Here is a 16,013-nt window from a genome sequence, read left to right on the forward strand (position 1 = left end):
ATATGTATGTACGAATGCAAGGTTAGTCAGTTAAATGTGGCCCAAAGGCTTGAAAATACTTGATATACGCTTCCATACATCGATGATTAGAGGGCCCTTCCACCATTATTTTCGGCGTACGAGAAGTTTGGCCAATACGCGCCAGCCATATACTGATTTATATGTATTATTTATACCGCCAACACAACAGCGTGCTGCCAAATACATACCTCGCATATGTATGTATTATATACCTCTACATTCCTCCAGCCTGGGCAAACATCTGCCGGATTCTCAGCCGAAAAAAATAATATTGAGGCAGTGCTCGGTCAGGCGCAGAAACACACACACAATCGCACAAATATGCGCATATAAATATTAAGGTTTTTCTTTTTTTTTTGGGTGCCTATGCACAGATTTGCGAAAAGAAAGTTTCAAATGAGTTTCCATTGAAACGCCCTAATGCGAAATCGGGTTTATGTGGCAGAAAATGAGACGTCAGACATGTCACATGCACACAGCTCAGTGAAAAGGAAGAAAATCGGGGGGGAAAATTCAACAGGAACAGCAACCAAAAAATGGCCAACGTAGAGAACAGAACCGAAAACAGCTTATAATGAACGAGCCAAAAGCTTGGCCATCATCGTCCAGAGTTACCAGTTTTTTGTCATATTGCCCATACGACATGTTGGCTTCCAATCACTTTCTAGATACATCCCAGAGATTGATGTTGCAAAGCTGAGGGTAGAAAATCCAGTACCCCCACGATTTGCTAAATGGTTCCTTCATGTCAAGTAATCTACACTTTTGCATCTGCTGCTAAAAGTTTTAATGATGTGTCAGCTTCAGATAGCAATATATATTGTGACAAAGTTCGGAAGGGTTGGTCAGCTTTGATCAAGTGCCGCCCTCTTAACTCGCTTAAGTTGGCTCAATAAGCGAATTAAAAATGCTTGATATGCCGCCCACAAAGGGAAAAATAAATTTACCATTTTCCAGATTCCTTTATGTATTTTTATCCCTCTAATTCCTTTTAAGCTAAGGTTTTTCCGTATATATGTACTTTATCTTTGGGCAACCTGGGGACAAAATCGAGTGGATATCGATGGGTAAATACCAGTATTCTTTTGGCTCTTTTCCTTTTTTTCTGTATTTCCCTCTCTTGTATAAACATCTTAATCATATTTCACTTCAAAGACCAAGAATTTCTGCTGTTTGTGCTGCTTCGAGAACTCTGTTTATATATGAAATGTGTATAAATATACGCACACATGGCTTTGTTTATAGTTTTGGCCCTGTTCGCCGACAATTAATTGTGCATTCATTTTAATTAAGACCCGTATCTCACGGGCCGAGATAAATGGCTAGTTGTGCGGAAGGGTTAACGTGCTGGCCAAGATATTTTTCAATTAGCAAATGACATTGGCATCGATTCTCGTCACTTTGCGACATCAAAATGAACTTAGCAGGCTTGGCCAGCTTATGATTTATCCTTATCTGTGGCATACTTGGGGGCGCCCCTCACGCACACACACTGGAGCACTCACACAGATACTCGAGAGGCCCGCACTAACGAGGCTACACACAAAAAAATAACAAGAAAGTTCAGATTTAAAACCGGTTGTCCTAAAAGTATAAAATTGGCTGCATTAAAATTAAAGTACAGATTCTACTGTAAACAATAAAAGTCTATACTTCACAGTTTCATTTCTATATTTAAGGGTCTAGAATTTGGACTTTTGGTATTTTTTGTATAGTATACATTAAAATAAAAGTATAGATTCAAGACTAAACAATATAAAGTCTATGCGTTACAGTTTCATTTCTATTTTAAAGAGTCTAGAATTTTCATTTGTGGTATTATTTTTCAACCTTTTAAATTCAATGTAATACTTTGGATTGTATTGATTTAATACTCATCTTATAGACTCCAATAGTTGCTTTTCTATTACTATTTCTTTCAGTGTAGCTGGGCAGCGGCAACAGCTTCAACTTGTTGACGTTGGCCCCCAGCTTCACGGCGAGTGGTGGGCGTACAGGACGAAAAAAATAAAATCACCAGGCATAGGGAGCCAGCAAATTGTTGAATGTACATGTACTTTTCGAGTCTGTGTGGGCGGGCTGGTATTACAGTGCAGCAACCCTAATTTGAACCTCTTGTTGTGGCCAGAAATTAAATCGTATACTTGGAGATACTTAGCTAGGATAAATTAAATTGTATAGTTGAAGATACTTAGCTAGAATAATAACCACTCAGCAATGTTTTAAAGACCTCGAATTTAAAGGATCTATTTGAAATTTATACTGAAAGCTAATGGTTTAATAAGTTATATACATTTAACTAAAATATCAGTTAGATATTTGGTCCAATCATTATGGTATTATTGATATATTAAAAGTTAGTAAGCTTCAAAGAAACTCAACATAACTAACGTACTTGTGAAAGTTTGTTTCGAAAATTATTTGAATTTAACTGTAGGATAGTCTTATATAATATGCCTAAAGTTAAAGTAAGTTAAAAATAATTGAACAAATTATTAGTACTTAACTTATGAACTTCAAACCTAAAAGTACTATTAAAAACTTTGAAATTTCTTCATTTTTAAACATTAGTTAGAACTGAACTCTTTTAAACTTTTCTTCTTTGAAAGTTCCAGAATATCTAAGTATTTTAGAACCGAGTTTGTTATAAGGACGTTTTTAAGTTCCGGATATATGACGAAGTCCTGTATTTTTTCCACTCGCTCTACATACAGGCACCAACACAGGCATGCAGACACACGGACGGGGAGACTCGAGTGTTGGACTAACTGTTTTGCGGCATGCCAGTGCCCAAAAGAGCGAGCGGGACGCAACGATGGGGGGGCGGAAGCGGGGCAGGGGAAACGGAAATGGTGGAGAACGAAGCGAGAGGAGGATGAGAACGTAAGAAAGAATGCCGGAACGAAACAGGCCTGGTCCTGCTGAAACGTTAAAGAGCAAATAAATGTCTCGCAGCAAACAAACGAAAAAGATGAAGGGGGGGAGAGGAGGGAGAAATTGGAGAAAGTGGAGAGAGCGCAGAAGGAGCCGCAGAAGAACTCCACACACACACACAGGGATGCTGCCCGAAATACACTTGCTTATTACCGTTACATTCGGGGACTACTCCAAGAAAAGAAAGCCAGCGAGAAAGAGACGGAACGAGGCTGCTTTTTACTGCTCCTGACGAATTTTATGTTGTTAATTTTCGTTTCATACGAAATTTGATTGTTTTAATTTCGCTTTCTTTTTTTTATTTATGCCCTGGCCTCTCACCTCGCACCTTTCTTTTTTTTTCTTATTTTATTTAACACTTTTAAGCATTAATTTTGGCTGTTTCTCCCTGGCTATTTATATATAATTTTCCAATATTTTTTTGTTTTGTTTAACGCACGTTGTTTAATTTTTATTTATTTTTTAGCTCGGCAGACTGTTGAATCTTTTATGAGCTAACCAACACAAACACGCACGCACACACCAACACGTTTGTCTTTTTTCACGTTGGTTATTTCTCTTTTTTCCTTTTTTTGGCTGTGGTATCGCTCGGAAAAACCTCCGCCGACCGACCGACGTGTCCACAGATGGAAATCTCGCCCAACACTGAATTACCCTTGGCATCACTTCTGCTCTCTGCCCGCGTCGCTGCCCGCGTCGCTGCCGCCGTCGACGCCGCTGCCCCCGTTAACAGCCCATGTTAGGCTAACAGTATAGGTCAGTGCTAATAACAGAGACACCTGCATCGCACATCGCACGTAGCACTTGGCCAATCTGGCTAGCCTTAGTCTGTTATTTATACGCTGTTGCATATTTCAAGCATCTGTTTTCTATCACAACTTTGTTGCCGCTCTACGCATGTGTGTGGGTGGGAATGGGTGGTAGTGGTGGGTGGTTGGGCGTGCACTGTTTACGAGCCGTCCTGCTAAGTAGTCTGTAGTTTTTTTGCGTACACATTGAGAAAATATAGACCTAAAACATTTTAAACAGTCTACCAACTAAAACAATAGGTAATAAAATATGTAGGTACGATTATTTCAAGATCATAACAGATTTTTATTATTATTATAAACAAAAGCTTATACATGAAAACACACATGGCGTATGCGTAATGTTCTCGCTAAGGAATAATTTTTGGAATTTTATTCAAGTAATTAAAAACATATTTATAAATTCTTGAAAATTTCTGCAAGCGATTATAAAAGATATTTTCGAAGATTTAAATTGTTCTTAGAATATTTTATACGTGTTATAATTGTATAGTTAAGTTAAACATATATTTTTGTTGGTTTGCTTGGAACATATTTATTAGTTCTTGAAAATATCTGCAAACGATTATAAAAGATATTTTCGAAGATCTACAATTTTTTAGAATATTTTATACATGCTTTAATTGTACAGTTAAATTAAACATATATTTTTGTTGGTTAATTTAAAGAGTCAATACAATATTTCGACGAACTCTACCGTCAGTGATTAGTCAAAATAATATTTTGTTATCATTTTATATTTTTAATCGAAAGTTAACCAAAACAATTTTAAATTTTTAGTGTGGGCTTAAAACTAAAATTATATTTTTATGATTTTCTGAACTTTACAAAGACTTATTTATTTTTTATAAGGATTTTGATACATCAATGTATCCTTTTTTCTCGTCGTGTTTAGTATGTTTTGTTTGTGGAAAGCACTTTTTATGGTTCTGCTTCCGTTGCCCAAGCGGAAAACTCTTACTTTATGCCAAGCGTTTTAGTGTGTTATTATGACGAGCATCCTTCCCCTCAAACACCTGCACACCCAATTTAATGCGTATATTTTAAAACCAGAACTATGGGGATTTTTTATATTAAATACACAAAGAACGGAACCATGTGTTGCCGAAAAATGGAGGCCCGAAAATTGAAGCCTACCCAAAATGGCCGCCCCGCGCAGCCTCCAAAAAGCTGTTGTTGTTGGCTCGGTAGTGTGCGTAAAGGCCTATATACACACACATATATACACATAAGTTGGCTAATGGCGGGCCTAACGTATCCTGGGAATACATCTACATTTATATGGTACCTAAACACTCTGGTATTTGAGTTTTATTTGAAGAGCACGCACCATTTAATTTGGCATATTAGGTTTTCGGGGGCCCACAACTTGAGTCGGGCCTAAACCACATTTAATTCGATGCCCGACTAGCTCGTTTATTAATATGCGCCGATTTTCAGCAATCTCACCGCAACAGCTGCGAATGCTTTGAGCCCCGAACTGCGACTGAAATCGAAAGTGAGTGGGCGGGGAATTTAACATTTAATTTTAGGGCCAACAGGAGTGGAGACGGCAACAGCAATGCGACGGCCAGGATGCCGAAAGCCTTGAGAGCCCGGCTAACAGAGCGCTAACAGCGACTGGTCCAAAAGTTGGCCAATAGGTCAGTTACACTGCAGTGGCCAGAACTCAGGACCTGCCATTTGACGCAGCTCTCGGCCAACTCCGCTGTTAAATATTAACACGTCCATCAACAGACACTGAGATAAATTACAAGAACTTTAACTTAATCTCTATAATTAACTTAACTTGTTACACTTATACAATGTTTTATTATTTTTAGAATCCCATCGTATCTTAATGCTATGCATTCTTTATAAAATAAAATAATATATAATGATTTGATTTATTGGACTTAACTAATTGAACATTTTTTGTACAATCGTTATTTAAAACTGAATGGTTAGTATTATTTAAAGGTTAATTCAACACGTGTTTTCCTTTTTAGCATTAGTTAATATTTACAATAATTATTTTCTCGTAAAGTATTATGTAAGTTTTAAATCTCTCTAAAATAACCTGCCAAACTATGACTAATTTAACTAATTATAAAAATCACAGTAAATTATAGAAGCAGATGTCATGCTCACTTTTTCCGCTCTGATATTGTCAGATGAAATGCATTCGGGGAAGACTGAAGACCTGCCGGAAAATCCTCGAGAGCGATCGAATTGTATTGTATCGTCATGGTTTTGGTAAGGAGTTTTGATCTATATAAGTATAATGAAAAGCTTGAATTAAGCTAACAATTATCAAAAAAAAAATTAGGTATACCATGCCCATATTTATTAAGGGATCTAGAAAAACCTTGGATGCAAAGGACCTTTACAGACATTTGGCGGAACATAAATCAGGTATGACTAATGCATATTACATTTATCTGCCATAAACACCACCGATTATTAACTTGTCCAACTTTTTCAGATACTCTTGGCAATAAATTGTGTGCCTCTTGGGACCAAGAACTTAAAAATGATAAGGGAAATCCGAAACTGTTGAGAGCTGTTCTTCGTGCTTTCGGCTGGCAACTTGGATTACCCGGACTGGCACTTTTCCTAGTGGAGTTGGGACTACGAACTTTTCAGCCTATTTTATTGGTAAATCTTATTTCGTACTTCTCACGCGATTTAGAAGCTGTAGAGATGGGCTATTTTTATGCCATCGCACTGATCCTAAATAGTGTCCTAAGCCTGATGATCATAGCACCTGCCAATTTCGGCATTCATCATGCGTGTGAGTCTAAGACCTAAATATAGCTATGGTTTCTTTAAACTTTTTAAGTTTTTTAGGCTTTAAGATGAGGGTGGCAATGACCAGCATGATCTACAGGAAGGCACTACGGTTGAGCAAAAGAGCTCTAGGCGAGACGACTTCCGGTCATGTGGTTAACTTAATTTCCAACGACATACCCCGTTTGGATACTGGAGTCTTCACAGTACACTATTTGTGGGTGGGGCCCCTTCAAGTTCTGCTGATCACATACCTGATGTACCAGAAGGTAAATGGATCTATGACCACTGAACAAATTATTTTAAAATTCCCTCTTTAGATTGGAATCGCTGCTGTGTTTGGCATGATCTTTATGCTACTTCTCATACCCCTGCAAATGTTTCTGGGCACCAAGACCTCGCTCCTACATCTAAAAGCCGCTGAAAGAACGGACAACCGGATTCGCATGGTGAATGAAATAATCTCTGGAATTCGGGTACTCAAGATGTACGCCTGGGAAAAGCCCTTCGAAAAGATGGTGGCCCAAGCTCGCAAGATGGAGATGAGCTCCATTCGCCAAGGACAGTACGTAAAGGGCTTTCGCTTCACCTGCAGAATCATTGTCTCCCGCGTGGCCATCTTCCTCAGCTTGGTGGGTTACGTAATCTTGGGACAGTTTTTCACAACGGAAGTGGCCTTTCTTATAACCGCCTACTACAACGTACTGCTGGCCGCCATGTCCATATATTTTCCAGCAGCCATTATACAAACGGCCCAGGTCCTGGCTTCCTTTAGGCGTGTTAATAAGTTTATGCAATCCGAGGAGGTTTATAAACGGCCAAGGAACACAGAAGATAGGGAGCATCCCACATCTGTTCTCCAAAACACTGCCATCTCCATCACCGGACTCAAGGCCAAATGGGATTCCAAATCTCCAGACTACACACTTAATGGGTTAAATCTGCGAATTCAGCCTGGATCTTTAGTGGCCATCATGGGAACCACGGGATCGGGGAAATCCAGTCTTATCCAGGCCATTCTCGGCGAGCTGAAAGCAGAGTGTGGCCAGATAAAAGTAAATGGTTCTGTTTCTTACTCCTCCCAAGATCCGTGGCTCTTCTCCGGTACCATTCGCCAGAATATTCTCTTTGGCCAACCCATGGATCGTCAGCGCTACGAGGAGGTAGTTAAAAAGTGTGCCCTGGAGCGGGACTTCGAGCAGCTTCCTCTTGAAGATAAAACCATAGTTGGAGAGCGCGGAGCTTCCCTATCGGGTGGCCAAAGGGCCAGGATCAGTTTGGCCAGGGCAGTTTACCGGAAGGCCTCCATTTACCTACTAGACGATCCTCTCAGCGCAGTGGACACCAATGTGGCCCGCCATATTTTCGAGCAATGCGTGCTTGGTCATCTAAATGGAAGCACTGTAGTTCTGATTACCCATCAGCAGCAGTTCTTACAGATGGCCGATCAGATTGTGATTTTGGAGAAGGGAGAAATCAGGGCTGTAGGCACCTACCAGTCGCTCCTTAAAAGGGGCCTCGACTTTCTTACTATACTTGGCGAAGCAGGGAAGAAAGATGGAGAACAGAAGAATCAGGATAACTATAGCAAAGCCCTTACAGAAGACATCGGGAAATCTGTACAGTCCGTCAACGATTCTTGTCCTAAAAAGATCATGAAGGAACATAAAGAATCTGGGGGCATAAGCCTGGTATTTTACAAGAAGTACTTCCAAGCAGGCGGTGGATGGGTAGCTTTCTTTACCATCATGAGCTGCTCTGTCCTGGCACAGATTTTGGTTTCGGGAGGCGACTACTTCTTAACTTACTGGTAAGTCCAATAATGACTACCTATCATATATCTTTTCCCTAGAAGCTAGCTAATTTATTTATATGTATATAGGGTCACCAAGAACAGCAATGCTGCTATCCAAAACCGAACAGAAATTCTGGAGAATATGAACTCTGAAAGAATGGATATGAACATATTCACACTGATTATAATGCTGTCCGTTTTAATTACCTCGATGTCCTCGATTTTAATATTTAATATGGCCAAGAAAGCCTCCATTCGTTTGCACAACTCCATTTTCGTTGGCATCACTCGAGCTCCCATGGATTTTTTTGGAATGCATGAACACGGAAGCATTCTGAATCGGTTCTCCAAAGATATAAGCCAAGTGGACGAAAAACTGCCTGATTTAATAGTCGATGTGTTACAGACTATTTTTTGGCTGGCTGGAATAATTTGCGTTATAGCCATTGTCAACCCTGTGTTGCTGGTTCCAACATCAATTTTGACCGTAATATTCTATAAGCTACGCAATTTCTATCTCAAAACTTCGAGGGATTTGAAGCGAATTGAAGCTATAAGTGAGCTTTAAGTTATTACAAAGTATTCAATATGGATATAAGTTTAATATTGTTACAGGTCGGTCTCCAGTCTACTCCCATTTGTCTGCTTCCCTGACCGGCTTGTCCACCATCCGTGCCTTCCAAGCCGAGAGGATCCTGGAGATGGAGTTCGACAACTTGCAGGATATGCATAGCTCAGCTCATTACATGTCCATTAGTACATCGAGTGCCTTTGGTTATTGGATGGAATGCTTATGTGTGTTTTATATAGCGATTATTACGCTAAGCTTCTTTGTCTTTCCTCCTAACAATGGAGCTGAAGTTGGCCTGGCCATAACTCAGGTAAGAGTAAGGAAATTATTCAAGAACAGTTTTTCTTAAATCAAGAAAAAAACGTTCTTAAATAACAAAGATGAATTCTAGAACAAAAATTCAGAAATATAAAAAGAGTAGTCATGATTTGGGAACATTTTATCTTGATTTTAGAATATTTGTTCTTGATTTAAGAAAATTGTTTCTTGATTTTCGAATTTTTTTTTTAAATACAGGCCTTGGGACTTATTGGCCTAGTGCAGTGGGGGGTACGTCAATCCGCCGAGCTGGAGAACACAATGACCGCTGTAGAGCGAGTGGTGGGGTACGAGAACATTGAGCCAGAAGAAGCACTGGAAGCGCCGGTGGATAAGAAGCCACCCAAGTCCTGGCCAGAGCAGGGAAAAATAGTGTTTGATAACCTAAGTCTTCGCTATACGCCGGATCCGAGGGCAGAGAAAGTGCTTAAGTCCCTGAGCTTCGTCATAAAACCAAGGGAAAAGGTGGGCATCGTGGGTCGCACTGGGGCGGGTAAATCCTCGCTGGTTAACGCGCTCTTCCGACTTTCCTACAACGATGGATCCGTGCTTATAGACACGAGGGATACAAGCAAGATGGGTCTGCACGACCTGCGCAGCAAGATCTCAATTATACCCCAGGAACCCGTTCTCTTCTCCGGCACAATGCGTTACAACTTGGATCCCTTCGACAAGTACACCGATGAGAAGCTGTGGAGTTCGCTGGAGGAGGTGAAGCTTAAGGATTTGGTGGCAGACCTTCCAAGTGGTTTGCAGAGCAAAATCAGCGAGGGCGGAACCAACTTCAGCGTGGGTCAACGCCAGTTGGTCTGCTTGGCACGGGCCATTCTAAGGAGTAATAGGATCCTTGTCTTAGACGAGGCCACTGCCAATGTGGATCCCCAGACGGATGGCCTCATCCAAAGCACCATTCGAAAGAAGTTCAAGGAGTGCACAGTTCTGACGATAGCCCATCGATTGCACACCATCATGGATTCTGATAAGGTCCTGGTCATGGATGCTGGAAGAGTTGTGGAGTTTGGAACGCCTTATGAGCTGATTACAAATGGGGATTCTAATGTTTTCCATGACATGGTCAAGCAAACAGGTCACACCACTTATCTAGGTCTACTGAAAATCGCTCAAAAGGTATGTTGACATTTAATTTGGTTATCAATTAATTGTTTCTGATCTTAATTATTAATTTCAGGCATTTGATATCGCCCAGAACCACAGTCCTTTAGCAAAAGAATCCACTATTTTGTAAACTATATTTATGAGAATAGTTTAGGGACTTGTGGGCGAATTTTTATACTGTTACCATTATTTTAGGTACATAACAAACAAAAGAGAAAATATCAATTTTATAATGCCAAGGTAAATATATTAATTATTATCTTTACCGTTGAAAAGTGTAAAGTTCATATCGATAAATAGTACTTTTTCCATTTTCTCTTTTCAAAAATTCCGTCAATTCAAAAAACATTAAAATACTGTGACACTTTTTAATGATTTTTTAATAACATTAATTACATGGTTACCCGTTTTTTATAATATCAAAGCTTGATCTTGATACCTTTAAAGCTGTGGCTCCTCATTAAGCACTACCGGTTCGCCGTCGAGTTTACGGATGGTGGGCAACCTCTTAATACATTCCGCCCTCCAAGAAGGTTCGTCTAATCCTTCGGATAGAGGATTCCCCACCACCACTAGATCTTCGAGGGACTCGATCTCAGCCAAGCGATTAAACTCCGACCAGTCCTTGATTAAATTGTTGCTTATGTAGAGAACTTTTAGACATTTCAATCCTGTCAAACCTTTGATTTTTTCTATAAGATTATAGCTGAGCCACAGCTCCTCCAGCGTTTCCGCTACAGCCTCCTAAAAACATTCACTACATAGTTACTTATATAATTTTGAAGGATTTTACCTATGTTCTCTTTACCAATCCTGATATCTGCTTGATATAGTTCCGAGATAAAGACAATACTTTGAGGCACTTCATGCCCGATAAACCGAAAATCTTTTCAATCATATTAGTGGACATGCTGATTCTCCTTAAAAGGAAAAGAAATTGGTCGAACTTCCCAACGAATAGTTAAACTTAAACTTACTCGCACTGCACCAGCGTGCCCAATGTGCTGTCCATTTTCTCGATGGGCGGCCACTGGAACTGCAGATCAATGTTCTTTGCAGTCAGGGAATTTTGCTGCTCCCGGTCCTCCCAGCGCTTCAGTGCCTCCTTAATTGTGGTTGCTTTGGACATGCTGCTGCATCGAAAAACTTTTACCCAATGGGCAAGAAAATTGGTGAAAACTAAACAAACTTCTTCGTTGCCAAGGTGAACCAAGGAAGGAAACAAGTATCAATAGAGGCAAACTTTGTTTTTGCTCAACACCAAGAAATGCGGAACATTCCTTTGTGGTAATCACCCTTTTCTGGAACTTTCGTTATAATAGACAAAAGGTAATATAATTTCACAGAGAAGTCTTTTGTTACGTTATCTTACTAACGTTTCTAAATTTATAAAAATCAGACAACTATAATCTTTTACAAAATAGGTGTATTAAAGGAAACCAATTTATAAAATACATTTTATGGATAACTTGGTTTACTGAAAGCTAAAGTAAGTCTTGCAGCGTTTAAAAAATCCTTAAAAATGGTTTGTCATCTTTTGACCCCATTAAATAACCACCAATATGTTTTGTAAAAATACAATATTGTATTTCAAAGTGTTAAAGGGGCATAAAGATACATCGCTTAGTTTATACAGAGGAGCGGGCGAACCCACCAGGTAGAATCACTTAACCAGCCAGAGCAGTGGCGCTTAACGACGGTCCGTCTTGCCATTTCCACGCTTGCCGGAATACAAATGCTTGGGCATCTTGGTGCCGATGAAGCGATCCGCCTCTCCCTTGAGACCCCTGCTTGTGACCTTCTTGGCAATATCCCGCTTGGCCATGATCTGCGCCTTCTTGCGGATGGCCAGATTCTTGATGCCCAGAGAGTCGCGCGACGGCGCCCGCTTCAGTGGCAGACCAGTCTTCCTGACCACCGCCGACGACTCCTTGTCGAGCAGCGGCTGCATGGGCACCTTCTTGGAGCCAACGGCCACCTGGCCACGACGCAGATCCACCACGGACTTGGTGAAGTTGGCGTTCTCGCTGCCAGACATGTCCACACCCAGACCCTCCATCGTCGACACCAGCTTCTGCACAGAACGGTCGCGCACCTTGGGCTGCTTGTTTCGTGGGATGACCGGCTTGTTCTTTCGCGATGACAGTCGCTTCTCGTCGCGCAACTCGAAGCGCTTGCCCCGGATCTGCTTGGCCATCTCGCGGATCTCCTTGAGCGTCTCGTCCATGGTCATATCGGGCACTGTGTAGACGCCGCTCTCCTCCCGCAGACCCTCCTCGCGCTCCAGCTCCTCCAGCTTGTCGAAGATGTCGGCGTCGATGTAGTCGGCAATGTTGTGTCCCTGCCAGAACTCTGGAATCACATCGTAGCGCTCCTCCTCGGGAATTTCGCTGTAGTTCTTCTTGAGGTCCAGCGTGTAGTCGTCGCCCATCTCCTCCTCGATCTCCTTCTCCAGCTTGCGTTTGCGCTCCGCCTTCTCGGCATTCTGTTGCAGGCGGGCCGAAGCCTTTTCTGGGATGCAGGGCTCACGGATTTTGTCATCTCGCGGCGCTGGCATGGCCACATGCAGGCGGTTCAAGATGTTGTCCACCTTCTTTGTGCGCATCTTCTGGTCCACGCGGTAGGAGAGCAGACGCTCGCAGGCTTCGGTTTTCACCTCCATAACACCGGTTTCCTGTACGGTGGACATGAGCATCACGGGTATGTTCTTGTCCTCCTGCAGCTTGGTAATGATCTCCCTACGCTCCTCTGGCAAATCGTCTGGTGTCAGGATATCGATCTTGTTGATGGCCAGGATCAGGGGTTTGTTGGTAAACAGAGGCTTGATGCTCTCGAACAGCTTGACCTGTTCCTCCAAGGAGTGACCGCACTGCTCGGAGATGTCCATGAAGTACAGGACACAGGCGCGCAGATGAGCCAAGGCAGTGATGGCCTGCATTTCGATCACATTGCGTTCCTCCAGAGGATGATCCAGAATTCCGGGTGTGTCGATTACCTGCCAGCGCAGGTATTTGTAGTCTGTGTGGCCCACATACAGGGACTTTGTGGTGAAGGCATAGGGCTGAACCTCCACATCGGCACGGGTGATCTTGTTGATGAACGAGGATTTGCCCACGTTGGGGAAGCCGCAGATGATGATGGTGCGCGAGTAGGGATCGATGGTGGGCAGACGCGAGAGATGCTGACGCACTTGCTCCAGATAGGTGAGGTTGGAGGCCTGTCGCTTCATGATGGTGGCCATGCGACCCAGAGCCGCTTTCTTCAGCTGCTTGCAGCGGTACAGGGAATCTCCGTATTTCAGCAGGCGGACGTAGTCCTTAGCCACACTGGAAGAAGAATTGATATTAATAAGGAAAAAAAGGTTTTTAAGTCGTTTTTGGACACTCACTTGTCCACCAAATGCCTGGCTGTGTTTAGCTGACCCAGCGCCAGCTTGTAATGATCCTTGTCGTACAGCACGTTCATCAGATCGGCGTAGAAGGGATGCACGTCGTCCAGCTTGGGGAAATCCTGAATGATCTGCGACAAACGATCGTGGAAGTTCTGCTGCGTGTACTTCACCTTGCGGGTGTAGAACGCCCGAATTCTGGATATCTTGTAGCCCTTGTGGACCACTGTCGGGGTCTTACGCTGTGTCTTCGACAGCATAATGTCGATGAAGTCCTGAAAGGAAAGATTAAAACCATATTATTTACATATTGCGCATTTGGTAAACACCTGCAGTGAGGTTATGTCGGTGCTCCAGGGGGTGCTCCGCTGGACGGGGGCTTTCTGGGGACACTTACCTTGGCTGGCGGAACCACCATGATCTTCTTGAAGTTGTACAGACTCATCTTGGCAGGATTTGTTTATTTTCCACGCTACGAAAGGAAAATAAATGGGAATCGACAGCAAAAACACCACGCGGTGTCAGCTTCGTATTCCAAAAAGAACCGTTTCTTGGGCGGAACCAGTTCAGGTTCACATGTGCTCGTCGAGGTTGCCACTGTTTATGATTGTTTTTCTCAATTTGACGATGTGGCAACAAATTCTTGCTAATGAAATGTTTCCACTGAACAAATTAATTAAGAAATAAATACAAAATAATGGAAATTACTTTTGATAAGATAATAGAATCAGATAAGCTACACCTTTTTTAACTCGAACTAAACGTTTTTGAGTCAATTTTCAAAATTTATTGATTATAAAAAAGATTTTATTACCAAAATTTCCATATATTTCTTGCAATGGAAGCAACAAGTGTAAGTCTTTTTTATCTCCAAATGAATTTGTATAAGAATTTAATACAAACTATAGGTTTATCAATAAGTTAAGCTAAAAGTTACCAATATAAACATTTTCCATTAAATATAATTTTAAAAATAATAAATAAAAAAGTAAAGTTTCCACTGCCATGATACAAGCCAGTGGGAACATCTTAATCGACACGTAGGAACCAAAACAAAACAATTTGGGAACAAAAACAAAATGGATTCGGAAGCTGTGGGACCTGTGTTTCTCTTCAGAGAACAAATAACCAAGATATTAAGCGAGACGCCAGCGGGGTATATAAAACCCACCGATCCACCCTCACCAAGCCTGCCGCCCTTCAAGAAACTGGGAGTTCTGGTGGAAATTGATGATATAGTGGGCGACCATGAGAAGGCGATGAAAATCAGTGATAAAGAGCAATCCTACAGCTGCGCGGAATGTCGCAGGATGTTGCCCACAGCCCATTTGCTGGATTTGCACATCACCGAGCAGCACGACTTCTACTTCGCCGCCAGCGTGGATCGAGGGGATAAGCCCATGTTTGCCTGCTTCCTGGAGGAGTGCACCACCAAGTTTCATACCCCTCGCCAGCGCAAGGATCATTGTATAATAGTACACAAGTTTCCGGCCAACTATAGGTTCGATCAGGGCAAGGAGAAGGCCAAGGAGAAGCGTAAACCCAAAAGCAAAACGAATTCCATGGAGGTGGACGAGGTGCCCGCGGAGCCCACAAGTTTGCCCTATATCAAGGCCTTCAGTTTTGGCCACCAAACGCATAGGACTTTCTATACCCGCAAGGTTCACAAATCTGGCGAAACCCTCGAAGATGTCCAATCCATGAAGGATGCCATCAATGATATCTTGGATTAGATATTTATACAACTATTTATTTTGCGAATGAAGCAGCTTTATCATTATCCTGGTACAACTACATTAGTCTGTTAGCGGAAACATGGTAGATCATTTTGCCTTGGCACTGGGCCTGTAAATAAAATTGAGTTTTATTGTTGATTCCCGGCTGCATTCTCTTCTTTTACTTACTTTCCGGTATTAGCATTGATATAGTGATAGGCAACCACTAGAAGGAACAGGAAGACGCCCAGGACGTTGGAGAAAATGGCCAATTGCACGTCGGTGATCATTTTGCAGAATGTCTAAAAAGGTTTTTAATCAATTAGAACCAAGTGGGCGAGTGACACGTCATGGGTGCGGAGCGGTAATATCCAGTATTTCTGGTAGTTACGCTCTCAATTAAGAATCTGGGGAACGGGGACCTTCTTCCTTGCCCTGAGATCTACTCAAATTGTTTCCTTTTCTTCTTTTAATTCAAGTATTTTACCTTTTTCAGCGAAAAAACGAGCCGGTTTTTATTGTGTACAAATATTCTAGGGTGACCGTGCGTAGATCTGAAAAATATACCAAAAGGTCC

The 16,013-nt window shown here is 41.8% G+C and overlaps 6 protein-coding genes across 10 annotated transcripts in view; 2 read left to right on the plus strand and 4 right to left on the minus strand.

Annotated features, from left to right (window-relative positions):
* Positions 1–5,226, minus strand: part of LOC119552159 — an 85,415-nt gene extending 80,189 nt beyond the window's left edge. Inside the window, exon 1 of one of the 4 annotated variants that reach the window (XM_037861977.1) lies at positions 5,095–5,226. The gene's annotated coding sequence lies outside the window, so the exon portion shown is untranslated. Of the gene's footprint in view, positions 1–3,108; positions 3,587–5,094 lie in introns of those variants that run through there. The other 3 variants (XM_037861975.1, XM_037861978.1, XM_037861974.1) reach the window with 3 other exon arrangements.
* Positions 5,227–5,922: 696 nt separating this feature from the next.
* On the plus strand, positions 5,923–11,365 carry LOC119550100 (probable multidrug resistance-associated protein lethal(2)03659). 2 transcript variants are annotated; one of them, XM_037858580.1, is made up of 9 exons: positions 5,923–5,999; positions 6,073–6,158; positions 6,229–6,537; positions 6,594–6,802; positions 6,854–8,343; positions 8,416–8,885; positions 8,944–9,209; positions 9,416–10,345; positions 10,407–11,365. In XM_037858580.1, exons 1-9 carry the CDS (start codon positions 5,923–5,925, stop codon positions 10,461–10,463), a joined length of 3,894 nt encoding a protein of 1,297 aa, XP_037714508.1. In that variant the 3' UTR covers positions 10,464–11,365. The 2 variants fall into 2 exon arrangements, with proteins under 2 accessions (XP_037714508.1, XP_037714509.1); XM_037858581.1 differs by lacking the exons at positions 5,923–5,999; positions 6,073–6,158 and having other exon boundaries at positions 6,418–6,535.
* LOC119550103 (dynein light chain 1, axonemal) lies at positions 10,706–11,462 on the minus strand. Its single transcript, XM_037858583.1, has 3 exons — positions 11,311–11,462; positions 11,142–11,253; positions 10,706–11,077 (listed from the first exon to the last, which is right to left on the minus strand). The coding sequence occupies exons 1-3, from the start codon at positions 11,460–11,462 to the stop codon at positions 10,775–10,777; spliced, it is 567 nt and encodes a 188-aa protein (XP_037714511.1). The 3' UTR covers positions 10,706–10,774.
* Positions 11,463–11,896: 434 nt separating this feature from the next.
* LOC119550101 (nucleolar GTP-binding protein 1) lies at positions 11,897–14,278 on the minus strand. Its single transcript, XM_037858582.1, has 3 exons — positions 14,119–14,278; positions 13,722–13,996; positions 11,897–13,659 (listed from the first exon to the last, which is right to left on the minus strand). The coding sequence occupies exons 1-3, from the start codon at positions 14,164–14,166 to the stop codon at positions 12,024–12,026; spliced, it is 1,959 nt and encodes a 652-aa protein (XP_037714510.1). The 5' UTR covers positions 14,167–14,278; the 3' UTR covers positions 11,897–12,023.
* Positions 14,279–14,754: 476 nt separating this feature from the next.
* Positions 14,755–15,595, plus strand: LOC119550285 (protein lethal(2)k10201). Its single transcript, XM_037858875.1, has one exon. It carries the CDS (start codon positions 14,801–14,803, stop codon positions 15,452–15,454), a length of 654 nt encoding a protein of 217 aa, XP_037714803.1. The 5' UTR covers positions 14,755–14,800; the 3' UTR covers positions 15,455–15,595.
* Positions 15,451–16,011, minus strand: LOC119550286 (dolichyl-diphosphooligosaccharide--protein glycosyltransferase subunit 4). The gene is made up of 3 exons (XM_037858876.1): positions 15,924–16,011; positions 15,626–15,738; positions 15,451–15,566 (listed from the first exon to the last, which is right to left on the minus strand). Exons 2-3 carry the CDS (start codon positions 15,724–15,726, stop codon positions 15,545–15,547), a joined length of 123 nt encoding a protein of 40 aa, XP_037714804.1. The 5' UTR covers positions 15,727–15,738; positions 15,924–16,011; the 3' UTR covers positions 15,451–15,544.
* Positions 16,012–16,013: the final 2 nt, after the last annotated feature.

This window comes from Drosophila subpulchrella, chromosome 2R (assembly GCF_014743375.2).
Source record: "Drosophila subpulchrella strain 33 F10 #4 breed RU33 chromosome 2R, RU_Dsub_v1.1 Primary Assembly, whole genome shotgun sequence".
Classification (NCBI taxonomy): domain Eukaryota; kingdom Metazoa; phylum Arthropoda; class Insecta; order Diptera; family Drosophilidae; genus Drosophila; species Drosophila subpulchrella.

Bases quoted from the DNA above. Each gene is read 5' to 3' on its own strand.
- LOC119550100 (XM_037858580.1), top strand. From the start codon at position 5,923: ATGCATTCGGGGAAGACTGAAGACCTGCCGGAAAATCCTCGAGAGCGA. The intron at 6,803-6,853 runs GTAAATGGATCT...TTCCCTCTTTAG, and splicing joins CATACCTGATGTACCAGAAG to ATTGGAATCGCTGCTGTGTT. The intron at 8,886-8,943 runs GTGAGCTTTAAG...ATATTGTTACAG, and splicing joins GAAGCGAATTGAAGCTATAA to GTCGGTCTCCAGTCTACTCC.
- LOC119550103 (XM_037858583.1), bottom strand. From the start codon at position 11,462: ATGTCCAAAGCAACCACAATTAAGGAGGCACTGAAGCGCTGGGAGGAC. The intron at 11,254-11,310 runs GTAAGTTTAAGT...TTTCCTTTTAAG, and splicing joins GGCACGCTGGTGCAGTGCGA to GAGAATCAGCATGTCCACTA. The intron at 11,078-11,141 runs GTAAAGAGAACA...GAATGTTTTTAG, and splicing joins TCAAGCAGATATCAGGATTG to GAGGCTGTAGCGGAAACGCT.
- LOC119550101 (XM_037858582.1), bottom strand. From the start codon at position 14,166: ATGAGTCTGTACAACTTCAAGAAGATCATGGTGGTTCCGCCAGCCAAG. The intron at 13,997-14,118 runs GTAAGTGTCCCC...CTTTCCTTTCAG, and splicing joins TGGTGGTTCCGCCAGCCAAG to GACTTCATCGACATTATGCT. The intron at 13,660-13,721 runs GTGAGTGTCCAA...TTCTTCTTCCAG, and splicing joins GCCAGGCATTTGGTGGACAA to TGTGGCTAAGGACTACGTCC.
- LOC119550285 (XM_037858875.1), top strand. From the start codon at position 14,801: ATGGATTCGGAAGCTGTGGGACCTGTGTTTCTCTTCAGAGAACAAATA.
- LOC119550286 (XM_037858876.1), bottom strand. From the start codon at position 15,726: ATGATCACCGACGTGCAATTGGCCATTTTCTCCAACGTCCTGGGCGTC. The intron at 15,567-15,625 runs GTAAGTAAAAGA...TTTTATTTACAG, and splicing joins ATCAATGCTAATACCGGAAA to GCCCAGTGCCAAGGCAAAAT.